Source organism: Eptatretus burgeri, chromosome 4 (genome assembly GCF_056783735.1).
Source record: "Eptatretus burgeri isolate ZD-2024b chromosome 4, Ebu_testis_v1, whole genome shotgun sequence".
Taxonomy (NCBI): Eukaryota; Metazoa; Chordata; class Myxini; order Myxiniformes; family Myxinidae; genus Eptatretus; species Eptatretus burgeri.
This window is the reverse complement of record NC_140964.1, coordinates 109,170,703-109,198,310: the sequence shown is the minus strand read 5'-3', so window position 1 is coordinate 109,198,310 and position 27,608 is coordinate 109,170,703. Positions and strand designations below refer to the sequence as shown.

Sequence of the window (27,608 nt, the reverse complement as noted above, 5' to 3'; positions counted from 1 at the left end):
GCACATTAAAAAAAAAAAAAACACCAACCTGATGATCTGCCCTTCCTCCTGAGGAGTGCCTGGTCGCAGGCCCAGAACTATATGGCAAACCTATATGGTGATCAGGAAAAAAAATAAGGTCAGACAGGTATGGTTTAAATGTCATGCTACCAAGGTCAGAGATGATGACCATCAAAGTTTGACTACTTAATATAACAGTCAATTTTTCGTTTTGTTTCTTTTGTTGAAACGTTTTTGCTGAAATAAAGTTGGGGGTTGGGTGAGGGGGTTTATTGTTGTGACATTGTACATCCCAAAGGCAATAATTATATATCATTGTATTCATGAACCCAATCATTCCTGAAAGCGAAAGTAAAACGAAGACCAAGATTAGTCTCAGCAAATGGGTGTGAGCCAAACCTGAAAGAGCAACTTGAGAAACTCATTGGCCAGTGCATTGGACACACTCCAGATCTGGTAATCCTCCAGTGTAAGCACATCCTCCTGAAGAAGATGCATTCATTGCTCTGTATATCATGCACTCCAAGAATTATGATCAATTCATGACACCATCAGGCATCTGACAACAATTACACAGGGAATTTGTACTCCTCACGTGAAATCTCATGAGGAATAAACTTTAGGACGATAACTTTTCCATCAGCATAAAATTAATGCATGTTGCATCATCTGGGTCTTATAAATTATTAATTAAAATAAAAAAGAAATAAATAAGTGGGCTGTGATAAAGAAGAATTGCAACAGCAATTTTTTTTTTTCTGCTTTATCACAGTCTGATGTCATTTCATGTTTCAAGGAAAAGTGGAATCAAGGGAAAATAAAAATATGCAGTTGGCTTGTACGCAGGTGTGGCTTTTAATATTGACGTCCACGGGACAAGAACAGTCCTGCCAACGTAGAATGAGCCGAAACGATGGAGGCGGTTTATTTTTATAACCCAAAGATGGCGGTTCTAATCGCTCTACCGCAAACGGGACGAGGAAGGTGGCACGAGTCGCTTTTCACTGAGCTAATGGTGTTTATTTCTCTAACCAGAAATAACAAGACTCGGCAAGAAGAGGGATCCGGGGAGATTCGACGGGATGGTGTGGGATCGGGCGTGGGGAAAACACAGACAATTCCAATGAATATACAAATCTCAAACCCTCGAAGGCGCCAGGTACACACACACACACACACACACACACACACACACACACACACACACACACACACACACACACACACACACACACACACACACACACACACACACACACACACACACACACACACACACACACACACACGCACGCACGCACGCACACGCACACACAACGTAGCTATTCCTGGTGGTCAGGCTGGACCGTGGTGTGGACGCAACAGTCCTTGGATTGGCGTTGGACGAGCTGGCCTTGCTCTCGTCAGGGGGGCAGGAGAAACCGTGGTGCTGTCGACCTCCTGGTCTTGGCCCAAGTCCGCTCACAGCCGCCAGGGAACCAGTTCTGGCGCCAAATTGCGAGCAGGGGAGGGAGGCAGGTCCGCCTGCCGTTCGACCCCGTACTCCGAGCCAGCAGAACCCCAGAGCCAACCAAGGTGAGGCACGAGGCTCAGCAAGGCTCCAAGACACGATGAAACAAGGATCGAAAACAGCCCAACAAAAAGCACGCTCCCAGCACAACAGCCTCCACCAAAACAGTCTTTCGGTACCGATCTTCTTCCTCTTCCTTTTCGACCCCGAACAGAACCTTTTTATCCTCCCGTCCTCGTCACTTCCAATCGAGCCGTTTTATTGGCCCACCGCCGTCGCCTTCCGCCAATCGTGATCACGGGGCGGAGCCATCCGCAGCACTGTCCTGTGACGTCACGGCAAGCCTCCAGAGAATACTAAAAGGGGTTTACGCAGACACACTTACCCTATCCCGTGTCCCTATCTAATTACGTGACAATTATCATTTCCCCCTTGAAGAAATGGACATTTACTAGACAACTTATCACCACTGAATTGCTACTTATTACATCGAGATCCTGGTACACTCGAACAGCATGGCATACCTAATTAAACATCCTAATTACCCTTTGAATGCATACCCCCCCCTCAAACGTAACACTGCCCCCTCCTCTGGTACCGCAGCTCCTGCAAGGTATATCACAGGCGCTACCCTACCAGCCTTAACACTTACTGACTCACACCTATTTAACCTAACGAAATAAAGTAGGAGGGGCAATGGGCAGCGAGTCACAGCTAACTTACCTATCCTGCTTAATGTACTACCCCCTTATGGCCTTATCTTCGCCTAAACAATCATTCATTTTTTAAAATTTTTTTTATTTTATTTTATCACATGAGAGCACTGTGCGAAGTTGCACTCCATCCTCTGGATCATCGCTCTTGCCCAACACTCTTCCAGTGATCTGGGGAGGGGAAACAAAAGGTTCCACAAAAACACAACACTTATACTTTACATTCCTACTCTAAGCCTTAACGACACTATTCACAGGATATTTACACTTGACCGCCTCCCCCAGTGGATGCTAATAGACCCAGCGTTACCTGGGGAGCCAATTTTCAAATTTGCTTGCCCAAAAATTATGCGGACATCATGCCCTTGCTGCACATGTCAAGTTGTGCGGGATCGAGTGGGACTCACACATCTTCACAACACTCACACCATGGTCATCATCACATTTCTAGGTCATGGTCCCCATTTTAATGATGCAGGCTGAATCCCGTCATGGCCGTGGGGTGGGTTACCACAAGATAATGGGGGCATCTCAGGTGCAAACATGCCCACAGGTAAGCTTTAGTCCAACCCGGACGTTTCTCCGCCCCGCTCCCTTTGATTCCCACCCCCCCTGGTAGCCATCAGCTCTAACCCCGTACAACACACTGGAAGGGGTCTCACTGGCTCCTCTGGCCTTCCTGGGTCGCCAAGGTCCTACCCGCCTTGGTCGCCCAACCAGACCCTCTCCCAGTTGCCTCCAGACACTGCCACCATTAGCCACCAGGGGTGAATCTCCTTGAAGGGGGTCGCAATTCCCGCTCACCGTGAGCTTCAGCAATCCCTGCGGACAAGCACATCATCCCCACCCACAAAACCCACATGACTCCCCCACCCCATCGGCCTTACATGTAACACCTGCATTTCTAACACTTCACCGACCATGACCTTCCCTGTTACCACACCATGTCCAATAAAAAAAATCAACGTGTGCACCATACATTTCACTTCTTAACTTGAAACAACTCACACAGCACTTCTCACCCGATCCACGCACCAGCCATTGGACAGCCACTCGTGCCCGCTTTGATTCCAATTACCCACTGTCCCGATTGTCACTCTAAAACCCAGCAGAACTTACAAACCCATGCCAATTTTCCAACAATTCATTTTTTTCCACCAAAGGAGGGCACTTCGCCACAATCTCAGCAGCCGAGCATGGCCCGAAATGTTCAGCCCAATCTAGTTTCCCCGACCCCCGACAGTGATTTCCGGACCCGACCCATGAAAGGGCATCCCGGATAGACCTGGCGGTTCAGCAGGAGGATTCATCCTCTCCGGGCTTGAAAGTCTATTGGAGGGTCTCTCCATCGCCGGGTACCGGCAATATCATTGCACGTGTCCTCTTCGCCCGCACCGGAAACAACTCCCCATAAAAGCCCCCCGTGGGTATCGGTGTGATGTCTCTTCCGGTTCCGGACCCCCTCGGCCATAATCCAATTGCTCTATTGGCTGGGCTGGACCCCGCCGCTTTGGCGCACCAACTACCGAATTACCCCTTATCAAACTTGACAGTTTCTGGCAAATTTCCTGAAACATTTGGGTAATGCCAATTTCTCCCAGCCCCCCTCCCTGATCCTGGATCTCCGCCTGTCGGATCGTCACCGATGGCCTCTCGGGCACCCGACCCGGCCGACTCCACGAGGCCAGCCTGGCCGCGCACTCGGCCGCTCGGTGTACGGTGGGTGGATCCTGTAGCTCTACTAGCGCTCGGACCTCAGGGTCAGGAAGAGCAGCTAAAAATTTCTCCAGTGCCAGTCTGTCCCATGCCTCCACTGTAAGGTCCCGATACGCGATCCTAACTGATTGGTAAATGTCCTGTGCCAGCTCCTGCACTGTCTCACCCCGGCTTTAATCTGCGGTGCTGGAGCTGGGCCCGCACCAGATCACAGTTTGCCGCGAACCCAAACCGACGGCTCAACGCCTCGCGAATGTGGGAGCTGGTCAACATCCCTTCCGGGATCACGTTTAACACATCTGCGGCTGGTCCCCGCAACATTGCCACCAAATTCCCTGTACGTTCCCGCTCATTCCACCCGTTTAGTCGGGAAATACACTCAAATTGCGTCAGAAAAGTTTCAAGGCTCCCTGACCCGTCAAATTTACCAGGGGGATCACTTTTACGGTGGCCCGCTTCTCAGTTTCTCCCTTGTCCGAATCCAGCCCAGGGATCAAACACCCTTGTGGCTGCGTATCCAATTTCAGAGCCCACTGTGGCCAAAGATGTTTTGTGGTGAGGGTCTCATGGGTCAATTTTGCCTCCTGTTCCAAACTTTGAATGCACCGATTCACCTCTTCCCGCAGGATCTTCTGGGCCTGCACAACCTCCTCCAAGGCTCCGTCGCGAGTTTGTAGCTGCTTCTCAACCCGGACACTCTACTTACAAAAGACGGCTCCACCAGGCCTTTATCCAAGACTTCATCTTGGCTCATAATTTTATCTTGTTCGTCCAAACGAGCCTCCAATCCTTTTACCTCCTCCGCCAAATTCATCCCTTGCTTCCTCAGCTCTCCCCACTCTTCTATTTGCAGCTGCATACGAGCATCCACACAGACACGATGACGTTCCAGGCTTTCATCCACTTTATCAACCCGAATGTTCGTTGCATCAATTTTATCTACCAATTTTTTCCGTATATTTTCCCCCTCCAATGTAATTTCTACCTTTGTTTCCTCCAATCTATCCTCGAATTTACTTTGTATTTCTCCCAATTTAACATCCACACACTCCTGCATCTCAGTTTTCATTTTCTCCATCTTTTCCCCCAATTCATCCCTCATTAAATCAATCCGTGCACCCAACTGTTGCCCCATTACCCCCAATTGATCTGTTATTTCTGCCCCCGTGCCGTCATTTTTGCCATTTGTGCCCCCCGTGCCGTCATTTTTGCCCCCTGTGCTGTAATTGCACTCATTAAACGTTCCAACATTGTCCAGATCAACATCGTGCCGGTTTCCGGTGCTGCCGGCTCTGTTACGGGCGATGAAGCACGGTCCACGCTCGGAATGGGGGAGGTTCCAACCCTACCCCCGTCTCTCCCTTCTTCCCCCGACTCGCTGCCAGACACGTGGCCTTCCTCCTCAAACATCTGCACATCCGCCATGGTGCAGAAGTCCCGTTTACCGCAAATTAATTTTAATTTGAAAAATCCCGCCAAAATTTTCCCGCGCTCGCGCGCTTTCCTGTAGTAATTTTATATTCCAATTCGTGACGAGATTCTAATCTTGGTATATTCTCCCGATACCAAATATAATTTAGAGGGGTTCGAACATCCAACACCCTGACACCAATGTGACGTCCACGGGACTTGAACAGTCCCGCCAACGTAGAATGAGCCGAAACGATGGAGGCGGTTTATTTTTATAACCTAAAGATGGCGGTTTCAATCGCTCTACCGCAAACGGGACGAGGAAGGTGGCACGAGTCGCTTTTCACTGAGTAAATGGTGTTTATTTCTCTAACCAGAAATAACAAGACTCGGCAAGAAGAGGGATCCGGGGCGATTCGACGGGATGGTGTGGGATCGGGCGTGGGGAAAACACAGACAATTCCAATGAATATACAAATCTCAAACCCTCTAAGGCGCCAGGTACACACACACACACACACACACACACACACACACACACACACACACACACACACACACACACACACACACACACACACACACACACACACACACAAAACGTAGCTATTCCTGGTGGTCAGGCTGGACCGTGGTGTGGACGCAACAGTCCTTGGATTGGCGTTGGACGAGCTGGCCTTGCTCTCGTCAGGGGGGCAGGAGAAACCGTGGTGCTGTCGACCTCCTGGTTTTGGCCCAAGTCCGCTCACAGCCGCCAGGGAACCAGTTCTGGCACCAAATTGCGAGCAGGGGAGGGAGGCAGGTCCGCCCGCCGTTCGACCCCGTACTCCGAGCCAGCAGAACCCCAGAGCCAACCAAGGTGAGGCACGAGGCTCAGCAAGGCTCCAAGACACGATGAAATAAGGATCGAAAACAGCCCAACAAAAAGCACGCTCCCAGCACAACAGCCTCCACCAAAACAGTCTTTCGGTACCGATCTTCTTCCTCTATCTTTTCGACCCCGAACAGAACCTTTTTATCCTCCCGTCCTCGTCACTTCCAATCGAGCCGTTTTATTGGCCCACCGCCGTCGCCTTCCGCCAATCGTGATCACGGGGCGGAGCCATCCGCAGCACTGTCCTGTGACGTCACGGCAAGCCTCCAGAGAATACTAAAAGGGGTTTACGCAGACACACTTACCCTATCCCGTGTCCCTATCTAATTACGTGACAATTATCATTTCCCTCTTGAAGAAATGGACATTTACGAGACAACTTATCACCACCGAATTGCTACTTATTACATCCAGATGCTGGTACACTCGAACAGCATGGCATACCTAATTAAACATCCTAATTACCCTTTGAATGCATACCCCCCCCCTCAAACGTAACAATATTTTCCCTCGTGACGCGATCGCGATTTGAGTTACGTGGCCGATCGCACGCCGGCCGGGCCAAAATTCGGAACAATATATCTATATACATACATACATATATATATATATATATATATATATATATATATATATATATATATATATATATATATATATATATATATATATATATATATATATATATATCTACATTTCGAGATGTAGATGTCTACACATATATATACATATATATATATATATATATATATATATATATATATATATATATATATATATATATATATATATATATACATATATATATATATACACACACACATCTCTATATATTACACATGTAATATATATGTTCAGTTAACTGGCTTTCCGAGCCATGACGGCAGTTCACCCCGGCGAGCGCAGGCTCCTCGTCTGTGTGACCGGCAGCGTCGCTGCCATCTAGGTCCCACAGCTCGTCCGAGCTTTGATTGACATGCCGGAACAAAAAGCCTGGTGTTGGCGCAGTGGTTAGGGCAGCGGCTTGGGATCCAAAAGGTCCTGAGTTCAAGCCCCGTTGGGCCACTGAATTAATACACCAGGAGGTTGACTCAGCCTGTCATCCTTCCGAGGTCGGCGAAATGAGTACCAGTATACTGGGCCGGTGTATACTCCGGTTAAAATAGGTGTACCATATCCCTGTGTCGTAATAGGTGACCAGGGTTGCGTCAGGAAGGGCATCCGGCGTAAAACATGTGCCAAATCACGATGCGGATCATACGGATAATCTGCTGTGGCGACCCCGAACGGGAGCAGCCGAAAGAAGAAGAAGATATTCACATACACATCTACATATATATTGTTACTGATTCGCGCCCGCCGGCGTGCTGACGGCCACGTAACTCGAATCGCGGCACGTCGCCCACCGGACGGACAATCCAGTCGTGACCCTCTCGGACTAACGCCGGGAACCAGTCACGGGTGGACCTTTCGGTCTCACCGCGATCGAGCCAATCAGCCCCCGCGTGGGATAGGGTTGCTCGCCAAATTCGACCTACCTAAGTACCCACACGGAGGGTAGACCGGGCGATCGCACCTCGCCGCAGGTTGACTTCGGACACGGGCCACTTAAGCGACCCGTTCCGTACTATCGGGATAACCGAGCGGTGTTATCGTCGGCCTCGACGGTTCGATTAATTATCGGGCGTATTCAGCCCACTACCAACCCTTTACGTGAAGCAAGATGAGGATTCAATGAAAGAAATGACGAAGCGAAGCGGGAAACAGTTCAACACAAAGCACATTTATTCGCGATGAACGGAAAGCACACATATTCAATTCCACCAAAAGCACATAGAAAAGGAAAAGAAACACAATGCAATTTTACACAAAAAGCAAATGCGACAATGCAGATCTAATACCGATTACGCGAGCACACGGCAACACTTATACAATTCTACTTCACAGACGGCGCCGACAACACACATTCCCAAAAACAAAAGAAAAGAAAAGAGAACCCTCAAGGATGAGGCGGGCCTGAGGCCGAGACCGGGTCGGGCCTACCCGTCTGGTGATGAGACGCGGAGCGGCGATGGTGCCTCAACTCCGCGGGCCTCGCGGACAGTGTCTGGTAGGGGGTGGGAAAGGGGCCCCCTTGGTCGCACTATCTCAGCGCGGGGGGAAACAGGAGGGGGTTGCTGATGCTCGGGGGAAAGGAGGATTTCTACTCTGCCTCGAGTCCCGCGACGAGCGTCTCCACCTCGACCAGGTCGCGCCGTCGGCCTCCCTGGTGTGCAGCTCCCGGCACGACGCGAGCACCCCCTCGTCTGCCCTCGCCGCCTCTCCACAGCTCCGTCCCCTTCGCTCCGACTCCAACGCACACGACGACGACCAACTCCTTCTTGCTTCTTCTTCCCAACTCCACCGACTGCGAAGTCTTAACTCCTAACTCTGACGAACGCGGTCGCTTATATAAGCCCCGTGGCTTCGCTCTCTCATCTTTGACCCCCTGCCTTCGACCTTCCACCTCGCTCCCCATTGGCCCGAGAAAAAGTGGGCGTGAATGCTTTTTGATCCATAAATTTGCATATAGCGACCGCCCTCCAACGCCCTGGAGGCGGGGCCAAATCGCCCCTCGCTCACCGATTGGACGGAACAAAAGTGGGCGTGTGTCGTTTTTGATCCGTTTTTGGAGCTGAAAATCCATGGTTTTGTACACGCTGTTCGGCGCGCGCCCTGCACGAGTCCAACACCGGTACCCAGAAGCGGCGCAAGAACGGTGGCGATGCGACGGTTGCGAGGTGTGATGTGAAGCGGCGCCGCGGTGGGTGGTTGATGTTGTGGTTGGTGGTGGTAACAATGGCGGTTGGTCCAAAATAAAGATAGTAAAAGAAAAACGGCTATCCTGAAGAGTCGCAGCACGCATAAATGACATGTATTCCCACTAGACAACGGGTTTGGGCCTAACTACACATATACTTACCGAGATATCTCACCTAAGGGACCTGAATGGTGGTTTGCGAATTTGGTAACCACAACACTACCCCCTCCCCTTTTTACAGACTCGTCCCGAGTCGTCAAATTTTCGTGTGCCATCATGTGTAGTTTTCCCCTAGTACATTTTACCTACGGATCCCTGAGTGCGACATTCATGATATTCGTGTCCCCAAAATAAATAACCTGAGGGCTGCGTAACTACCTAAACAAACTCACTCACACGGACGACTTAAATAAAATTGCCGGCGCTAAGACAAACATGCCGGGTGCGCACTCATATGTACAGTACATCTTAACCTTAACTTACAAATTTTACACTAAACCATGGCCCAGGATCAATGAACTCTGCAAAAGAAAAGCAGTTAGCAGGGAGCCAGGCTGCTCGCATGCAGTCTCTGGCTCAAAACAATGCAGGTGACAGGGAACGTGGCTGGCTGCTCACACGCAGTCCAAGGCCTTCCCTCTTGAACTGAACGCAGTGAACCACAACGGTGCATGGGCTGCACAAACGCAGTCTCCGTGCCAGCTCAAGTGGCTCACGCAATGAACACAACGAATGGATGGATGAACACAAACACGGTGCACGGGCCGCCACTGCAGGCCCGTGTTGTAGCTGCCAACGGGGCAGTTCTTGCAGCTTGCAAACTGTTGCCTTGATCCTGGCGCACATGGCAATGAACAGGGGGGGGGGGGCAAAGCAGAAATTGAACGGGGCTGGTGAACATGGGCAGTGGGCATGGCATGGCAAAGGTGATCAGGCAAACACAGCCCGCAGAAGAAGGCCGCTGCAGGCAAACACAGCCCGCAGATGAACTGGCCGGCACAGGCCTTGAAGAAAACGGCCAGCCGGAAGATGAAGTGGGCCGGCACAGGCCTTGAAGCAAAACACGGCCAGCCGATGGCACAGGCCTTGCAGCAAAACAGCCAGCCGGCAGATGAAGTGGGCCGGCACAGGCCTTGCAGCACAGCAGCTGCAGACGAAGTGGGCCGGCCTTTGCCTTGCAGCAACGCAGCCAACAGATGAAGCTGGCCAGTCTTTGCCGTTCAGTGGAGGTTGGTGGAGGGAGTGCGGTGGTGCTGGCCACTTGGAAGGTGGGCTCGGACCTACCTACCTGTCTCCCTCCCAACCTATCGCCTTTGCCTGTCACTGTACATACCCACTCCCTTAATTTGTGAAACCCAATTTAGCCCCAACTTATTTTTTTGTCGTTTTTATTTCAACTTATTTCCCCCACTATAAATCGTCCCCTAACCCCCTTTATCGTCCTTGTTCGGCTAACCTATCCTGTCACCAAGCCTACTCCCAACCCCTACGTTCCCTTCCCGGAGGGGAATAAGGGAGAGCTAACGTCCTGTGTCGAGGCCCAACGAAGCCTCAGAATGGCCTCCCCAGAGTTCGGCGATCTATAACCAAAGTGGGTCCAGCGGCCCACAACGAGAGCGAGGGGATGGATGGTGCGGAGGGGTACATCTCCTAATCTACCCTAACCATTTAACTGTTAAACTACCCCGGGGCTTTCAACAAGCGCCTCTCGCTTAAACTATTGGTTCTATAAACCCAGATTCCCGTCGCCTGTGTTGGTGTCCTCACAATTTCGGGCCTCGCCCCCCAATTTTCTCTCCGTGCCCTCACACGGTCTCATGGCTGGGACACGTGGCTCCCTTTGGCAGGCACGACCCTCTGCCGAATCTCCCGCTATGGCACCCCCGGGCACTACACTGCCTCCGAGCCTACCAGCTCCCTAACACCGGGGAGTGCCCCCCATGGCACCTCCCCTGAAACGCACACATGGCAGGCTGGCTTCCCAGGCCCCTTTCCGAGGGTCACCCTTGCCCACAACACTGCCCACGCGGCTAATGGCGCCCCGGGCCCCCGCACCAAGCAGGCGCACCCGTGCTCACTACGCTATCCCGGCCCCCCATGGACCCTTGGCCTACCACGGCCGACTAGCCTGGTGCCCGGGGTACCCACTCAGCGATACTCACCTTTCACAGCCACGCTCCCAAGCCCGTCAACAGGGCTCCTGCACCCCTCCAAATGGGTTTCGAGCCTACATTCCCACCAACAACAAAACGACTTCCATTTTTCAATTTAACTAACCCCCTAACTCACTTTATTCTGACCCCGGGGTCCCTTGGGCGGGAGTCACTCCTCCCCCCAATCACTCATCGCACCATGCATTCCCCATTCACTCCACTCACACAGACCCGCTGGCCTCACTCACTCACCAAGCACATGCTTCCACTTCACTCACCAACTCTTCAACACACTCATCGCTGAACTCTGCCATCCTTCTAACTACCTCCCCTAACTAACTCGTGCTCCCACGTCGTCCCTTAAACTACAGCACGTTCCTTTTAACACTACGTAGCTAAACTACGTCCCCTCTACACATTCACAAGTCTGTCTCTGTTCTCAAATGTCCCAAATAACTTTTATTTCCCCACCGAAATCTCACTAAATCCCTCTACCTAATCCATTCCACGGACTCCATGAGGACTTACCCCTGCCCCATGAAGTCGGTCTAACTAAGCTAACCCTTCCCCCTAATTAGTTTCCATCCTGTGCCCAGGTAAGGGGGTCTTCCACCCCTTGCCCAGGAATACTGTGCACCCGAAAGTGAGGCTTGTTTTTTTTTTTTTTCCATGCGCATCACCAGCGCGGCAACTCGCGTACTTTGCACCCGCCCGTGACGTCATGCAGCTGCACGTGTTCCTCGTCCCTCCTTGGACGGTACCATCCAGCAGAGATACCCCTCCTGCCGGATTCCAACCCCACGTGCAGCCATGGCGTCACCGTGCGCATAAAAAAACACAAGCCCCACGTCTCGAGGGGTTCCCCACGCGAACACATGTGCTTTGCCCGTTGGAGCTTAACACACACGATCGCGTGGAGAACCCGTCCGGTCCAAATCCGTTATCCTGCCTAAACTTTGTCCGTCCGCGGGATCGGCAAATCCACCGCGTGCGTTTCCGGACCGGGACTTCTCTCGCAAGCGAGCACGTGGCGGTCTCGTGCGTTGCACAGCACGAACCTCGTGCTCACTGCTGGGTGAACCCGGCACGGTCCCCGAAACAACTACAGCCGCTGCTCGGCTTTCTTTACTCACATGTCGTCGTCGTCGCCATTCCACACACGCACACCTGCGTGTTACGACGCTCACACTCCATTCCATTACATTCACACCGGGAGACGCGGCTGCGTGCTCCCGCATGCCCACCGACATCTCCCTCACATACCGCTCTCTCACACACACGGTCTCCCTTGCACTCGGCCGTTCACTCACGCGTGCCTCACTACTCACACAAACCATACTACTTACACACGCGGGGGCACTCACCCGCGGTGCCTCATCCACACTCCGTGCCTCACTCACACACGCGGGGGCACTCACCCGCGGTGCCTCACTCATACTGGCCGTTTCATCCACACACACGGCCTCTTCCACACACGGTGCCTCATCCACACATGGCGTGCAGGGAAGCACGTACTCCGGCACCATCGCCACCACACCACTCACACACGGGGTCGCTTCCACACACGGGGACGCACTCACACCTTGCCCCACACACACAGGGACAACCACACTGGGGATTCGTGTCCCCACAAGGGTCTCCGGGGCCTCTATACCCCCCAAGCTCTCCGTGCACCTGTCCACAGCACTCGTCCCCTCAACCTCGCAAAGCACGACCGAACTCACCTGGTCGTGACTCGCCTCAAGGGGGCATACTCCCTCCCCTCGTTCCTGGAGGAGGCCATCCAGGTGCTCGCACTGGGTCCCTACACGCTCCGCGAGCTCAACCTCACTATCCTCCACTACCTCCGTGTGTGTGTGCGCGTCACTTACCCCGTCTTCATCGTGTTGTCTCTCCTCTATTTTTTCTGTCTCCCGTGTCTCTATACATTTATAAGTTTCTGTCGTCGTCACCTCGTGTCTCGTCTCACACGTTTTGGTCTCCCCATTTAATTTTTCCCTCTTGGTCACCGTCGACTCCTCTGTCACGACCCTCGCCCAACACGCCCCCCGAATTATTTTTTTACCCGCCTCCACCGCGGGCCTGTCAGCCGTTGCACCCCCTTCCAGCTCGTTTGCTTCCACACGTGGAGTCGCCATTCCTATCTCCCTGGTCACGGCTTTCATGCCCGCCTGCAGGCATCGGCCCATGTTCTGCGTCTCACCCCGTAGCCCTTTCATTTCCTCCTTCATTTCCTCCTTCATGTTTGCTTCCATTCCGTTTATTTGCTGTGTATTCGCATCCATCCTCGTTTTTACTTCATTTGTATTTGTATCCATCTTTTCGTTCATTTGTTGTGTATTCGCATCCATCTTTTGTGTATTCGCATCCATCTTTGCTGTCATTGCCGCCAGCATGGCGCATAGCTGGGCCATGTCGGGTGCGCTTGGGTGAGCCGTTTCGGCAAGGGTCGGGGGGTTTTGGTGGAGAAGGGGAGGGGAGGTGTCATACACCGCGGCCGCTGCCGCACCTATTTCGGGCTCTGGGTTCAGTTGGGCAAGTCCGTGTTCCTGCACAATCAACATTTCCTGCACGGGGATTCCATCCTGGACCATAGACTCTACACATTCTACATCCATTTCTAATACCCCCGGCTCCCGCTCGCCTTGAGACGCCATCTTACTTCTCTTAAAGGGTTAATTTGAATCGCTCGTAATTTGGAGGGAATCGGGGGTCGCTTCTCTCACCCCTGGACCGATTCCCGTGAATTTAATTGGAGACAGGACAGCCCGTTTTCCTGTTCTCCGTTACCAGTGCCGCGAGGAGGGCGATGGATTTGTATCGCACGACCTGACACCAGTGTTACTGATTCGCGCCCGCCGGCGTGCTGACGGCCACGTAACTCGAATCGCGGCACGTCGCCCACTGGACGGACAATCCAGTCGTGACCCTCTCGGACTAACGCCGGGAACCAGTCACGGGTGGACCTTTCGGTCTCACCGCGATCGAGCCAATCAGCCCCCGCGTGGGATAGGGTTGCTCGCCAAATTCGACCTACCTAAGTACCCACACGGAGGGTAGACCGGGCGATCGCACCTCGCCGCAGGTCGACTTCGGACACGGGCCACTTAAGCGACCCGTTCCGTACTATCGGGATAACCGAGCGGTGTTATCGTCGGCCTCGACGGTTCGATTAATTATCGGGCGTATTCAGCCCACTGCCAACCCTTTACGTGAAGCAAGATGAGGATTCAATGAAAGAAATGACGAAGCGAAGCGGGAAACAGTTCAACACAAAGCACATTTATTCGCGATGAACGGAAAGCACACATATTCAATTCCACCAAAAGCACATAGAAAAGGAAAAGAAACACAATGCAATTTTACACAAAAAGCTAATGCGACAATGCAGATCTAATACCGATTACGCGAGCACACGGCAACACTTATACAATTCTACTTCACAGACGGCGCCGACAACACACATTCCCAAAAACAAAAGAAAAGAAAAGAGAACCCTCAAGGATGAGGCGGGCCTGAGGCCGAGACCGGGTCGGGCCTACCCGTCTGGTGATGAGACGCGGCGCGGCGATGGTGCCTCAACTCCGCGACCCGCGGACAGTGTCTGGTAGGGGGTGGGAAAGGGGCCCCCTTGGTCGCACTATCTCAGCGCGGGGGGAAACAGGAGGGGGTTGCTGATGCTCGGGGGAAAGGAGGATTTCTACTCTGCCTCGAGTCCCGCGACGAGCGTCTCCACCTCGACCAGGTCGCGCCGTCGGCCTCCCTGGTGTGCAGCTCCCGGCACGACGCGAGCACCCCCTCGTCTGCCCTCGCCGCCTCTCCACAGCTCTGTCCCCTTCGCTCCGACTCCAACGCACACGACGACGACCAACTCCTTCTTGCTTCTTCTTCCCAACTCCACCGACTGCGAAGTCTTAACTCCTAACTCTACTGACGAACGCGGTCGCTTATATAAGCCCCGTGGCTTCGCTCTCTCATCTTTGACCCCCTGCCTTCGACCTTTCACCTCGCTCCCCATTGGCCCGAGAAAAAGTGGGCGTGAATGCTTTTTGATCCATAAATTTGCATATAGCGACCGCCCTCCAACGCCCTGGAGACGGGGCCAAATCGCCCCTCGCTCACCGATTGGACGGAACAAAAGTGGGCGTGTGTCGTTTTTGATCCGTTTTTGGAGCTGAAAATCCGTGGTTTTGTACACGCTGTTCGGCGCGCGCCCTGCACGAGTCCAACACCGGTACCCACAAGCGGCGCAAGAACGGTGGCGATGCGACGGTTGCGAGGTGTGACGTGAAGCGGCGCTGCGGTGGGTGGTTGATGTTGTGGTTGGTGGTGGTAACAATGGCGGTTGGTCCAAAATAAAGATAGTAAAAGAAAAACGGCTATCCTGAAGAGTCGCAGCACGCATAAATGACATGTATTCCCACTAGACAACGGGTTTGGGCCTAACTACACATATACTTACCGAGATATCTCACCTAAGGGACCTGAATGGTGGTTTGCGAATTTGGTAACCACAACAATATATATATATATATATATATATATATATATATATATATATATATATATATACATATATACATATATACATATATACATATATACATATATACATATATACATATATACATATATACATATATACATATATACATATATACATATATACATATATACACATATATATATATATACACACATATATACACATATACATATATATATATATATATATATACATATATACATATATACATATTGGACAAAAAAAAATGGAACTAATGTAAAATCACTTAATATGCAGTTGGGCCACCACGTGCGGTCTGTACAGACTGTATGCGCTGTGGCATAGAGTCCACCAGCATCTGGAATTCTGCAGGAGGGATGTGACACCATTCTTCCATGAGAAAGTCAATAAACTCACACCTGTTTGATGGAGATGGAAAACGCTATCTCAGACGTCGTTCCAGAATATCCCATAAATGCTCAACTGGGTTCAGAGTTGGTGAGAGATCCTGATGACAGTTGGCGAGACATCCTGATGGTTGCTGACAGCTCCTGCCGGCGGTTGGTGACAATAGTAATGGCGGCTGTTCCTGCTGGTTCTGATCGGTACCTGACTCTTGGCGTACCTGGTTCCTGAGGGTGACAACATGACGTTGATTTGTGTTCGAGCCTGTTTGCAGGTGGGTGCACGGCGAGGCATGGCGCTGGCAGTGGAAACGAGCCAAGTTGTGGAGAGCTAATTTGGAGAGGTAGACCAAGCCACGCACATATTTTGGGTTATTTCAGGAGACGCACGATGACTTCTGCCTTGCTCAGCCAAGACTGGATTTCTTTTCTCCTCTGAATGATCTGATGGGTACCCATGTGTCATGTTTAATTGTTAAGTAAAGCATAGTGATAAGAATCTGCTCTTTTTCCGTTTTTCTCAAAATGCTTGTTGAATTCTTTGTTTGTTTTAGATCATCTTGTTGATTGAACATTTGATTTGAATTTATCCATTTAATCGACAAGGAAATAAAAAGTTCTTCAGTTTATTTATGTTTCTTAATAATAAATTCCTTGTTGACGTTTCAACCTGTCCACGATTGTCATTTCCTTCCATTGATTCAGCATTGTCTGAACCTAGATAGACTGGGAGATTATAATTCCCAAACAAATTAACCTGTCATAATCAGCGTGCACCAGCAATAAACGCTCGGTAGCCCTACTTAAGATCTAATCAAGATAAGATTGGTGCATCGCCAAGGGTGCGTTCCCCGGTCAGAAGCCACGTGACCTCCAATAAAACGGCAAATTACTGGAACTCGTGGTTAACTGATTGGCGTTAATGGTTTTTAAGCAACCGACGAGACCACAAAGGTAATTGTGAGCGGTGGCCGCAGGTCCGGTTCTGCCAAGGAGAAACAAGGATTAACCCCCTCAAAATACACTCGGTAACCATGGCCGTAACAATATTTTGGCATAGTCCATGACCAACATAACAGACATTTTACTGATGGATTTGGCAGGATTGACTTAATGATTGACTTAATGATTGACTTAATAAACCAGCACAAGAGTGCTGGTTAATGCTGCATGCGTCTCGTGAAGCAGGATGATGACGTCCAAACATGATGAATGACCTCTGGCAGAAGCATGACGACGTCAAAACGCTTTCACATTTTGATGCCTGCCACTTGAGCTCATTTCATGATGCTTTCAAATCAAACTTACTATCAAGGATCCGGGGTTCGAGTTTCGCCAGGAGGGGAAGCACTCGAGTTCCCCTCGAACACCCAATCCAGAAGCCACTAGCCACGAACAACTGTGCTCCGGCTGGTTGTTAAGCAACCATGAGCGCAGATTGGTACTGCGAATCCGGCAGGGTTACACTATCTCGCTTTCATACCTTACATGTGGATGGCCACACCAAGGAGGCAGGGGGTTTCGTGCCCTCGATGCATCCACTATCTTACCAGATCAGGTGTAGAGGAAAGTTAGAGAGCAAAGAAAGATGAGAACAGACGGGGAATTTGCTACCTCTGTTGTACCTGGCATGGCCGACAGACCAACGCTTCCCATTCACTTGTGAGGGGGAGGTGGAGAAAAACTGAGGATGTCCAAGGTGCATGGGCAGAGGAGGTGCAAAATGAGGGGTGCAATGAGGTGCAGAGAAGAAAAATGTAAAAGATGTGAATCAGTGGGCCCGGTTATTTGCTGATGCTCTATTTATGAATGTGTCCACAGTAGACGAGACGGAATAGAAAGAAGAATGTGTGAGAAGACAGATTTCCTTACACTTCATTATCAAGTTAAGTGTAACTGTGTTTCGGCTTGGCCCAAATAAATGTGCTCATCACGGCGCCTGGATTGCTCTCACCCAGCGCTCCGCTCCTCGAGCTCCGTCCATCTGTTCAGCTCCGCCTTTCACCCCGTACCGCCGACCAAGCCAAAAGTATGTCTCTCCTCCCTCCCACTCGTAGGGTATTTATAATTGCCTGGTGAGGGAGGAGCCTGAAGGTGCATCAGGATGGGTGGTAGGAGTTTCCAAGCATCCCCATTGGTGCACAGATGCTTCTCTTGGTTTTTTGCCATGCACATGCATGGACTAAGCACCGGAAATGGTCTCATTCGCTCCGCGCTTTGCCACATGAAGGAGCTCTGAGGTTAACGTGGGGTGAGGGTATCTGGTAGTGCTCTCCAGCCACGAACATGAGTTGGACACCAAACGGGGGGCCGTTATTGAGTGGAGCGCTTGGGCTATCCATGCGATGTTGAACGGATTCTAGCGCGCATTTACGCTTCGAACTACATGCCTGAACTTCACAAGTATCTGAGAAGGTACATGGTGTCCATTGTTCCCAGATATATCAAAAGGGCAGTGGTGGGCATCCATGGTGGTGACAGTGGTTATGGCGTTCGTAGCGGTGGTGTAGCAGTGAGTTATGGAATAGTAGTTGAGGTGTCGCAGCGGTGAGTGTGTGATGGAGGTGGTTGTGTCAAAAATTAAGATCCACCACTTATTGAAGGAGTTTAAAGGTGAAACTCACTTGGTCAACCAACAAGGCAAATATGAAGACCAAGGAGCGTTCCAAAGAAGTCAGACATCAGGTGGTGGAGAAGCACCGTTCAGGAGAGGGTTATAAGAAAATTTCAGTCTCTCATTATCCCTTTGAGTACTGTGAAATCCATCATGAAGAAGTGGAAGACGTATCATACCACCCAGACTCTACGCAGATCAGGTCTCCCATCCAAACTCAGCAGCAGGGAAAGCGGGAAACTGGTTCGGGATGTCACTGTAAATCCAATGACTTATCGACAGGTGGCAAGAAAGAAGCCATGACTGAAAAAGATCCATCGAACAGCTCATATGGAGTTTGAAAAAAAAGCATCTTAATGATACTGTATACATGTGGAGAAAAGTTTTGTGGCCAGACGAGACAAAAATTTAACTTTTTGGTCTACATTCAAAGCATTATGCCTGGCATAAGCCAAACACTGCACCCAGCCAACACCATCCCTAGAGCATGGTTGTGGCAACATCATGTTATGGGGCTGCTTTTCATCAGCAGTGACTGGCAAGCTTGTCAGGAATAGAAGGGACAATGGACGGTGCAAAGTACAAGAGAATGTATGATGAAAACCTGCTTGAGTTAGCCATGAATCTTAAACTGGGTAGGAGATTCACATTTCAGCAGGACAATGATCATCCAAAGCACAAAGCTGTAGCCACACTGGAGTGGCTGAATAAGAAGGAAATAAATATTCTTGAGTAGCTCAAAGTCCTGACTTGTACTCAATTGAACATTTATGGCGAGACTTGAAGATTGCAGTCCGTCGACGATCCCAATCAAACTTGGCAGAACTCGAGCAATTTTCACGTGAAGAATGGGCAAATATTTCACCATCTCACTGTGCAACGCTGGTAGAAACCGACCCAAAAAGACTAACAACGGCCATTGCTGCAGAAGGTGCTTCCATCAAGTACAGACCTCAGGACTGAATATTTTTTGCAACCAGTGAATTTTGATTTGTACATGTTTTTTGCAAGGTATTCCTGGCATGTAACCTCCTTCAACTATAATAATGCTTAGTTTGATCACTTCAGTTATGAATGATCATAAAAAAGTTCATTTGGAAAAAGTGTTTCAACATAATTCATGTCAATGTAGCATTATTGGTTGGGGATGAATACTTTTGCAGGCCACTGCATGGATGAATGTTGTTGTTCGTCTTTTGGCTGCTCCCGTTAGGGGTCGCCACAGCGGATCAACCGTTATGATCCGCATACTGATTTGGCACAGGTTTTACGCCGGATGCCCTTCCTGACGCAACCCTGGTCACCACTTACGACACAGGGATAAGGAATGGGTTTCGCCATGATTCCGGGCTGCCCTACACCCTCTCATAGCATGGCCCAGTGCAGAGCTCCCATCCTCAAGCGATCCTCCAACCCAAGCCTCCGAGTAGCCGGATTACAGGTGCACGCCACTACGCCCGGCACTGCATGGATGAATGTATGAAAGAATAAAAATATAAAAAAACCAAACACGGCTGGCCCAATCTCCACCAAATTTTCCATACGTGCTGACGATACCCAGGGTCAGGTCATGGGTGCAACCCTCCTCCCCTCCCCCACCATACGAGGGTGGGCAGGCAACTTACAATTTTAACCTGTACGGCAAGCTGATTTCCACCAACTTTTGCATACATGTTGGGTTATAATAATGGATTAAAATCACATTATATACTAGAGGGAACAGGTATTCCTGGTAAACTAAAGGCGCTGTCACACCTTGACGAGTTAGCCAGCAATGGCAACGTATAAAAATGTATGTAAAACGTTGGCGTACACTGAAATAGATTTTTAAAAAAGTTTTGGTCGTATTCATAACGAGTTGGTTGTATGCATAACATATTAGGAACGGGCACAGAACGTTTCGTTGTCTTATAGATAACTTATACCAACGAATGCTTAGCCTGTTGTCGTCGTTCACAACCTATGCCCAACGATAGTTTAACTTAGGCATAGCGCGCTGCACGTATCGCTGACGAACTCGTGGCGTAGCCTGTTAAAAACCTGCCGCACGCCGATTTAAATCATAACCGCCTGAAAATTGAAAGTGTCAACCACGCAGTCACACCTTGACGATCTAGCCAGCGTATGCCGACCTATGAAAAATTTGCCGAACCAAGCTGGCACACGTCGAATACGTTATGAGTAAGTTGTGTATACGTTAAAAGCATGCTGAAAAACGATGAAGTACGCTGTCATATTTCGTGGTACATCTCGTACTTCGTGAAATTTAAAGCATGCTGAAAATTTTACGACGTACTCGCCGTATGGCTCACACGTTCCGCTATGCTGGGAATAAGTTGTAGGCACGATATGCGATCGTTGACACACGTCGACACAAGTTCCTTGTAAGTTACTCATAAGTCGAAACATGTCGAGGTAATGTTTAGCATACCCGAAACTCATTTTCTCCGTCAAGGCACATTTTCTTTTTTTTTCTCTCCTTGGCTCCGTGAAGGCACGTGACGAAATATCTGAAGTTGTTGTTGTTTTTTATTTTTATTTTAGTCTATCACAAATTTTCAAATATATTCGGACATTTGCTTTTAAGTTTCGACGTCGACGTGACAATATCCTCAAACAGAAAATATTCACAGAGGAGGAACTAAGAATAAGACGAGCAAACTGAAGAGGCAATCGGACGTGACGTAACGGCACGTGACGAAATATCGGAAGTTATTGTTGTTGGTTTTTTTTTAAACGCTGCCAATACGCCATTATACGGTAGCTGCAAATTAGAAACACGTTCAGTAAGTTGTGTGGTCGTCCAGAAGACGTCAATCAAATACGTCTACATACGTCAATATGTGTTGGAGGTACGTTACAATTAGGTTCAAAGCAAGTTACTCATAGGTTAGAAATAAGTTTTGGGTACTCTAAGCATTACCTCGACGCGTTTCAACTTATGAGTAACGTGCCTCGATGTGTGTCAACGATCGCATAACGTGCCTCGACGTGTGTCAACGATCGTGTAACGTGCCTACAACACGTTACTCATAGGTTAGAAATAAGTTTCGGGTACGCTAATCATTACCTCGACGTGTTTCGACTTATGAGTAACTTACAAGTAACGTGTGTCAATGATCGCATAACGTACCTACAACTTATGGCCAGCGTAGCGGAACGTGTGAGTCATACGCTGGCATAAATCGTAAAATTTCAAGCATGCTAAAATTTGAGGACAACCGTAAAGTACAACGATGAAAGCCAGCGTACTACGACGTATGGCAGTGTTTTTCAGCGTGCTCTTAACGTATACAAAACTTACCCATAACGTATTCGATGAGTGCCAGCGTTTTAGACAAATTTTTCATAAGTCGGCATATGCTGGCTAAATCGTCAAGGTGTGACAGCGCCTTTAAATAGGAAATTTGCATCTACAGATTCACTTGTGCAGAAATTCAGAGGGCATTGAATTCTACACATGGTAGTCTGTAATCATCCCAGTGCTTTCTCCCAAACACACGAACACCTTGCACGTGTATCCGGTTATATGCTTTAATGCTGTCAAATGCAACAGGAAAAAAAAAAAAACACGAAACGTAGAGCAAACACACACAACAACCCCAGCACCATATCCTCCCACATCTTTATTAGCCTAACTTAACCTATTTGGTTAATGCATATGTCCGTAACCATTTAAATCCAATAACAAACCCAAGCCCAGAAGAAACCTTTTTAACTAAATACAAAATGAACTCTCCATATAATTTCCTTCACATGTTCCAAGGCACTCAGGTTTGCCTTTTAAAAATGAAGAGGTTTTGCCTGAGATTTTGTTCAAAGATGAAGATTACACTGGGTTTTTTTTTTTTTGACAACTTTAGATGAATGAATGTTTTTACATGCAGATGAAGGAAAATGTCGTTTATTAGCTTCAAGTGATTTTAATCGGAAATGATCAGGAAAATATTGTATCAAAAACTACTGCAGAGCCAACAAGGCTAGTGGGTCATGTAATGTCTCAGACGACCCAAATCGTCCAGACTGAAGAACAGAGATGAGTCATTTTCACATCATCGTTAACAAGGAGATTCGTCAATGACAATGGCAAAAGTCAATCTTCACAGACTGATCTGATGTACAACAGGTAATCGAGGGCATTGGATAGCATTTGAAGCAAGGTGTAGGAAGATTCATAATCCATTTGACAGCAAAAGAGATTGCTAGAGCACTGCCATAAAACGTAAAAATGGTGCCAAACCACAGAAAACTGACACCAACACGCGTCAGATCTGACGAAAACAGAAAATTATGTAAAACCACTTTATGTTTTTAAAAATGCAGGGAATGGTGTTCAAGGAGCAGAATAACACGGGAAATGGGAAAATAGTCGGGCAAGACGGTTTGTAAGCGCAAAAAATAAGGGAGCAATTGCAGGTGAAGGGTGGGAACAGGGTTTCAGCAGGTGAAGTAATGCTCAGAGATAGAAATGCAAGAGACCGCATGACGTGGTGTTGGGCCACAGACTTGAAATCCTGCAGGGAAGTACTCAAGACAGATCCATTAAGATATTTCCATGGGTGAGAGAAGAGCCACAGTGGAGACTGGAGTCTCCTGTGGCAGTCTTGGGAGGCTCCAGTCTTGATCCTCATAAACATAAACATAACTTCTCTAATGCTCTTGAAAACCCTCTCTTTTTATTGACTCTACTCTATGCCATACTGCAACCCACTCCACAGACACTGCTTTTTTATAGTTCTCTGCTTTACCCCTGATTAACAACCCCCTCCACAGCCAAATATTGGCATCCACTCTTCAAAATAACAGTGAATAAACATTGCAAACTTTAAAGTGGATTTATACTGCAACTCCACCAGTGTTCTACAATGCCATAGTTCTCAGCTTACCTTGTTAGCATTGCAGGTCTTAAATATGGAATCCACCACCGCATCTGCATTTAATCCATGGTCCTGGAGGACAAAAAAAAAAAAACAACAGTTTAATTTTTACGTTGTTGCATACACCAATTGTCAAATCATTTATGACGTGACCTATTAAGATGGTCAATTTGATTGTTCACACAGGAAAGGTGAACAGCATACCGTTGCTGTATCTGGATGAGTCTCCTTCCACACAAGCAGCAGGATTTCAGCCATAGCTAAAAGTTCAACTCGTGAAAGCATGCCATCATGATCACGGTCAAACACCTTGAAGCAAACTGTTGGTAAAAGTGGTGATAAGGAAAGCAGGACAGATTGATTCATTATGGAGGGAGTTGGGTGCATCTTCAAACACAACAAAAGCATATGCATCTGCACCTGGTCTGCCAACAAATAATAATTCCACTTTATGAGGTTGGAATTGTAACTTTTTTAATGCTCAGGAAAAAAAGAAAAGTAGTAATAATGGCTCAGAGGACATTTCAGCTTGGAAGACCAGATGAGGAAAAAACAAACAAACAAATGAAATTGCTCGTTGAGCAAGGAATTGCCAGAATAACTTTGTCATATCTCCATGATCTCTGAAAAAACAAAAACCTGGAGTTTGATCTTTCAAGGTCACCAGATTTGCCTTGACCTTGTGACTTCAAACAGTGACAAGCTATGCATGCGTGAGATCAAACCTCCCTGGAATGAAACCAATAACAACGAATTTACAACACTTTCAATATTTCCCCATTATGAACATAAGGCATGTTTTTTAAAATCCAATTTCTTCGAAACTTTGAACAATCTTGATGGACCTTGCCTAAAGAGGGCCCATACCAATTATGAAGTCATTCAGGCTGGCGGGTTCTGGGGTGATTGAACAATTTGCTGAAATTAATCTAAAAATCATAAATATTTAGCTTGTGACATCAACCAATTGAGAAATTATCAAAAATAATATTTATAAATAAGTATTATTATTGATCACAAAAATGAACATATAGAGTAGATCTATTTAGTGCAAGTATTCGTGAATCTTATATAGTCTACTGCTCTACTCTATTCTGAAAATACAGATTTTATTCATAAATCCTATTAGATCCAATAATTTTATTTTTTTACTTCAAAAAATCACATTATATTTGAGAAAAAGAATGAATAGATCAAATACAGCAGAAACTATAGCCGTAAGAAAGAAATATTTGAAAATAATTAATACCAAAACTGACTTTTACTATTCGTCTAACTAAAGCGGCAAGAACAAACTACTCAGTGCCTTTGTTGATGGTGCGATTCTCAAATTTGTGTTGAACAAACTTCTTCTGTAAAATGTGTTGGTTATCCGCAATAATTTGTCAGAATTTAAGCAATTGTTGAATGAAATATATACTTAGCTGTACAACATAAATATATACTTAGCTGTACAAAATATATACAACAGGAGCAATGTTTCGATGTTCCATAACATTTTTCAACGATATTATCGGTTTCTGTCATTGGCGATAATAGATTCAGTAATAGGGCCCTAGTTGTCATTCGTTCATGTTGATCAGTCTTTGATATCGGTTTATTGCTGACATGATTCATACTCTACACTTTCTCTCATCTCTGTTGGAGATCCAGTCTGAATTGAAGAATCATAATGCCAGTGGCTTGTCCACGATCAGGGAAATATAATGTGCAAATAGACTCTTGTCTAAATAGTGAACTTGCAGCAAATTACACAGCAAGTCATTCTCACCAAGATGACGACATTGATGACCGTTCCAGTTGTCTTAGACGAAACCGATGAACAGCAATTCGACAGAAATTAATTGCCAAAGTACATAAAATTGAAGAACAGCAAAGGAGCTATGCACAAGCGTAAACGAGAAGCTGTCATTGGCTTTCAAAAATTCAGTGCTGAAAAAGAATCTAGTGACTTCTATAGAGCAAAACTGATGTATTTCCATGGAGAAATGAGGATATGGACCTAAAAGGAGGGTACAATGATTATGCTTCATATTATTTTGCTGTGGCAGACAATATATATCTGACAATGAGCAAAAATTCACAGAAAATTTGGAACTTATTGAGGAAGCTATAGTAACTCATGAAGCATTTGGTCCTCCTGAACATGCATGTGCAAATATTGCTCCAGTGTCTGAACACCAAAATCTGCAAGATATGACTGAGGGAGTTCAAATTGAGCGAGATATAGACGATGAAGACCTTCGCGCAAATGCAGAAATGATAGAGTCAGCAAAATGCAACCCAGGCTCCGAACTTCTTGCTCGGTGTCAAGTAGAAACTAACAGAGAATTGTTAGAACCGTCAGAATATCGTAGAATGATGCGAAGTTTGAATGTGAAACAAGCAGAAATTGTATTGCATCACCGGCAATGGTGTAAGGAAGCAATTGTATCACTAAAACAAGGCAAACTGATAAAGCTTTATAAAATCTTCTTAAGTGGTGCTGGTGGAGTTGGCAAATCGCACATTATAAAAAAAAACTTATTCATAATGACACTAGGAAGTTGCTGAGCCTGTCACGTACAGTAAAACCGACGGAAATCACCGTTCTGTTGACTGCACCTACTGGAGTTGCGGCTTTCAATATCAGTGGAATGACTATACACTCGGCATTGCTGCTTCAAACAAGAAAGTATGGAAAACAGCCTGATCAATTGACTTTTGACAAACTCAATTCTCTTCGATCAAAATTGGAACACTTGCATTTGTTGATTATTGATGAAGTTTCTATGGTGGGATCAGATATGTTTTTGAGTATCCACAAACAGTTGGAAGAAATTAAAGGAATTTCAGGAGATTGTCACATTTGGTAACATCTGCATTCTTGCTGTTGGCGATTTATATCAGCTTCCTCCTGTGAAACAGTCATCAATATATGCTCCTGTGCGTGATCCCGTGGAACGTCTGAATGGAAACTTGTGGAAAGATGAGTACATTTTGCATGAGTTGGACCAAGTGATGCGTCAAAAGGACGATGTTGAATTTGCAGAATTGCTTTGTCGTCTGAGAGTTGGTAAACACACAAAATCTGATTTGAAAGTTCTGAATTCCAGAGAAATTAGTTGTGATGATGCTCATTACCCACACAATGCACTTCATGTATATGCAACAAACTATGATGTGGACGAAAGGAAGAGGCAAAATCTTGAAGAATTGGCACCAAATCCTGAAGAACAAATACACATTCATGCTTCAGATGATAAAACAGATAGCACAGGTCAACTAAACATGAACAAAATATCAACTTCAGAGAAACTATCTGAAACTGCTGGATTGCATACCGTTCTTGTCTTGGCAATAGGAGCTCGTGTTATGCTAACATGTAACGTTGATACGGCTGATGGTCTAGTTAATGGTATGATAGGTACTGTTCAAGATGTCATTAAAAATGCTACAAGTACTGACAACAGTTCAAGTGCAATTTGATAATGAAGAGGTGGGTAAGCATGCCATTTTGACAAGTCAGTGGAAAAACCGTTACCGAAACGCAGTTCCGATCAAACGATTTGAAGAAAAAATTATAAAAGCAAACAAAAGAGCTGCACAAATCTGTAGAAGACAGTTTCCACTTACTATTCATAAATGCCAAGGGCTTGCAGTAGATGAAATTGTGGTTTCTATGAAAGGTGCAAAACGTTTTGGAAAAGGACAGGCATATGTAGCTTTCAGCCAAGTAAAGACTCTGAGTGGTTTGCATCTCCTAGATTTTAATCCTGCTGGTATCAAAGTTAATCAAACAATTGAAGATGAAATTAATGACATGCGAAGTAGCAGATTGACTGTAGAAACTACAAGTTTTCGAAGCATGACAAGAGATGAAAATATAACAGTAGGGCACCTGGACGTCCATTACTTCCAAGAGAAACTACCAGATCTTTTGTCTGACAGAAAAAGTGAGATTTTATCACAGACAGACATAATGTGTTTTACAGAAACTTACTTGACAGATGATCATTGCAGATACATTTGCGAGGAAATACGAATACGA

The 27,608-nt window shown here is 47.4% G+C and overlaps 1 protein-coding gene across 7 annotated transcripts in view; it reads right to left on the bottom strand.

Moving 5' to 3' along the window:
* The window catches only part of USP32 (ubiquitin specific peptidase 32), a 165,500-nt gene that overhangs the window by 68,908 nt on the left and 68,984 nt on the right, over nt 1-27,608 (bottom strand). For all 7 annotated transcript variants that reach the window (XM_085879641.1, XM_085879644.1, XM_085879643.1 and 4 more), the window contains exons 8-11: nt 23,783-23,898; nt 23,588-23,650; nt 400-483; nt 29-90 (exon numbers count right to left, since the gene is read on the bottom strand). In XM_085879641.1, the coding sequence (XP_085735767.1) occupies nt 29-90; nt 400-483; nt 23,588-23,650; nt 23,783-23,898 (325 nt within the window). The remainder of the gene's footprint in view (nt 1-28; nt 91-399; nt 484-23,587; nt 23,651-23,782; nt 23,899-27,608) is intronic.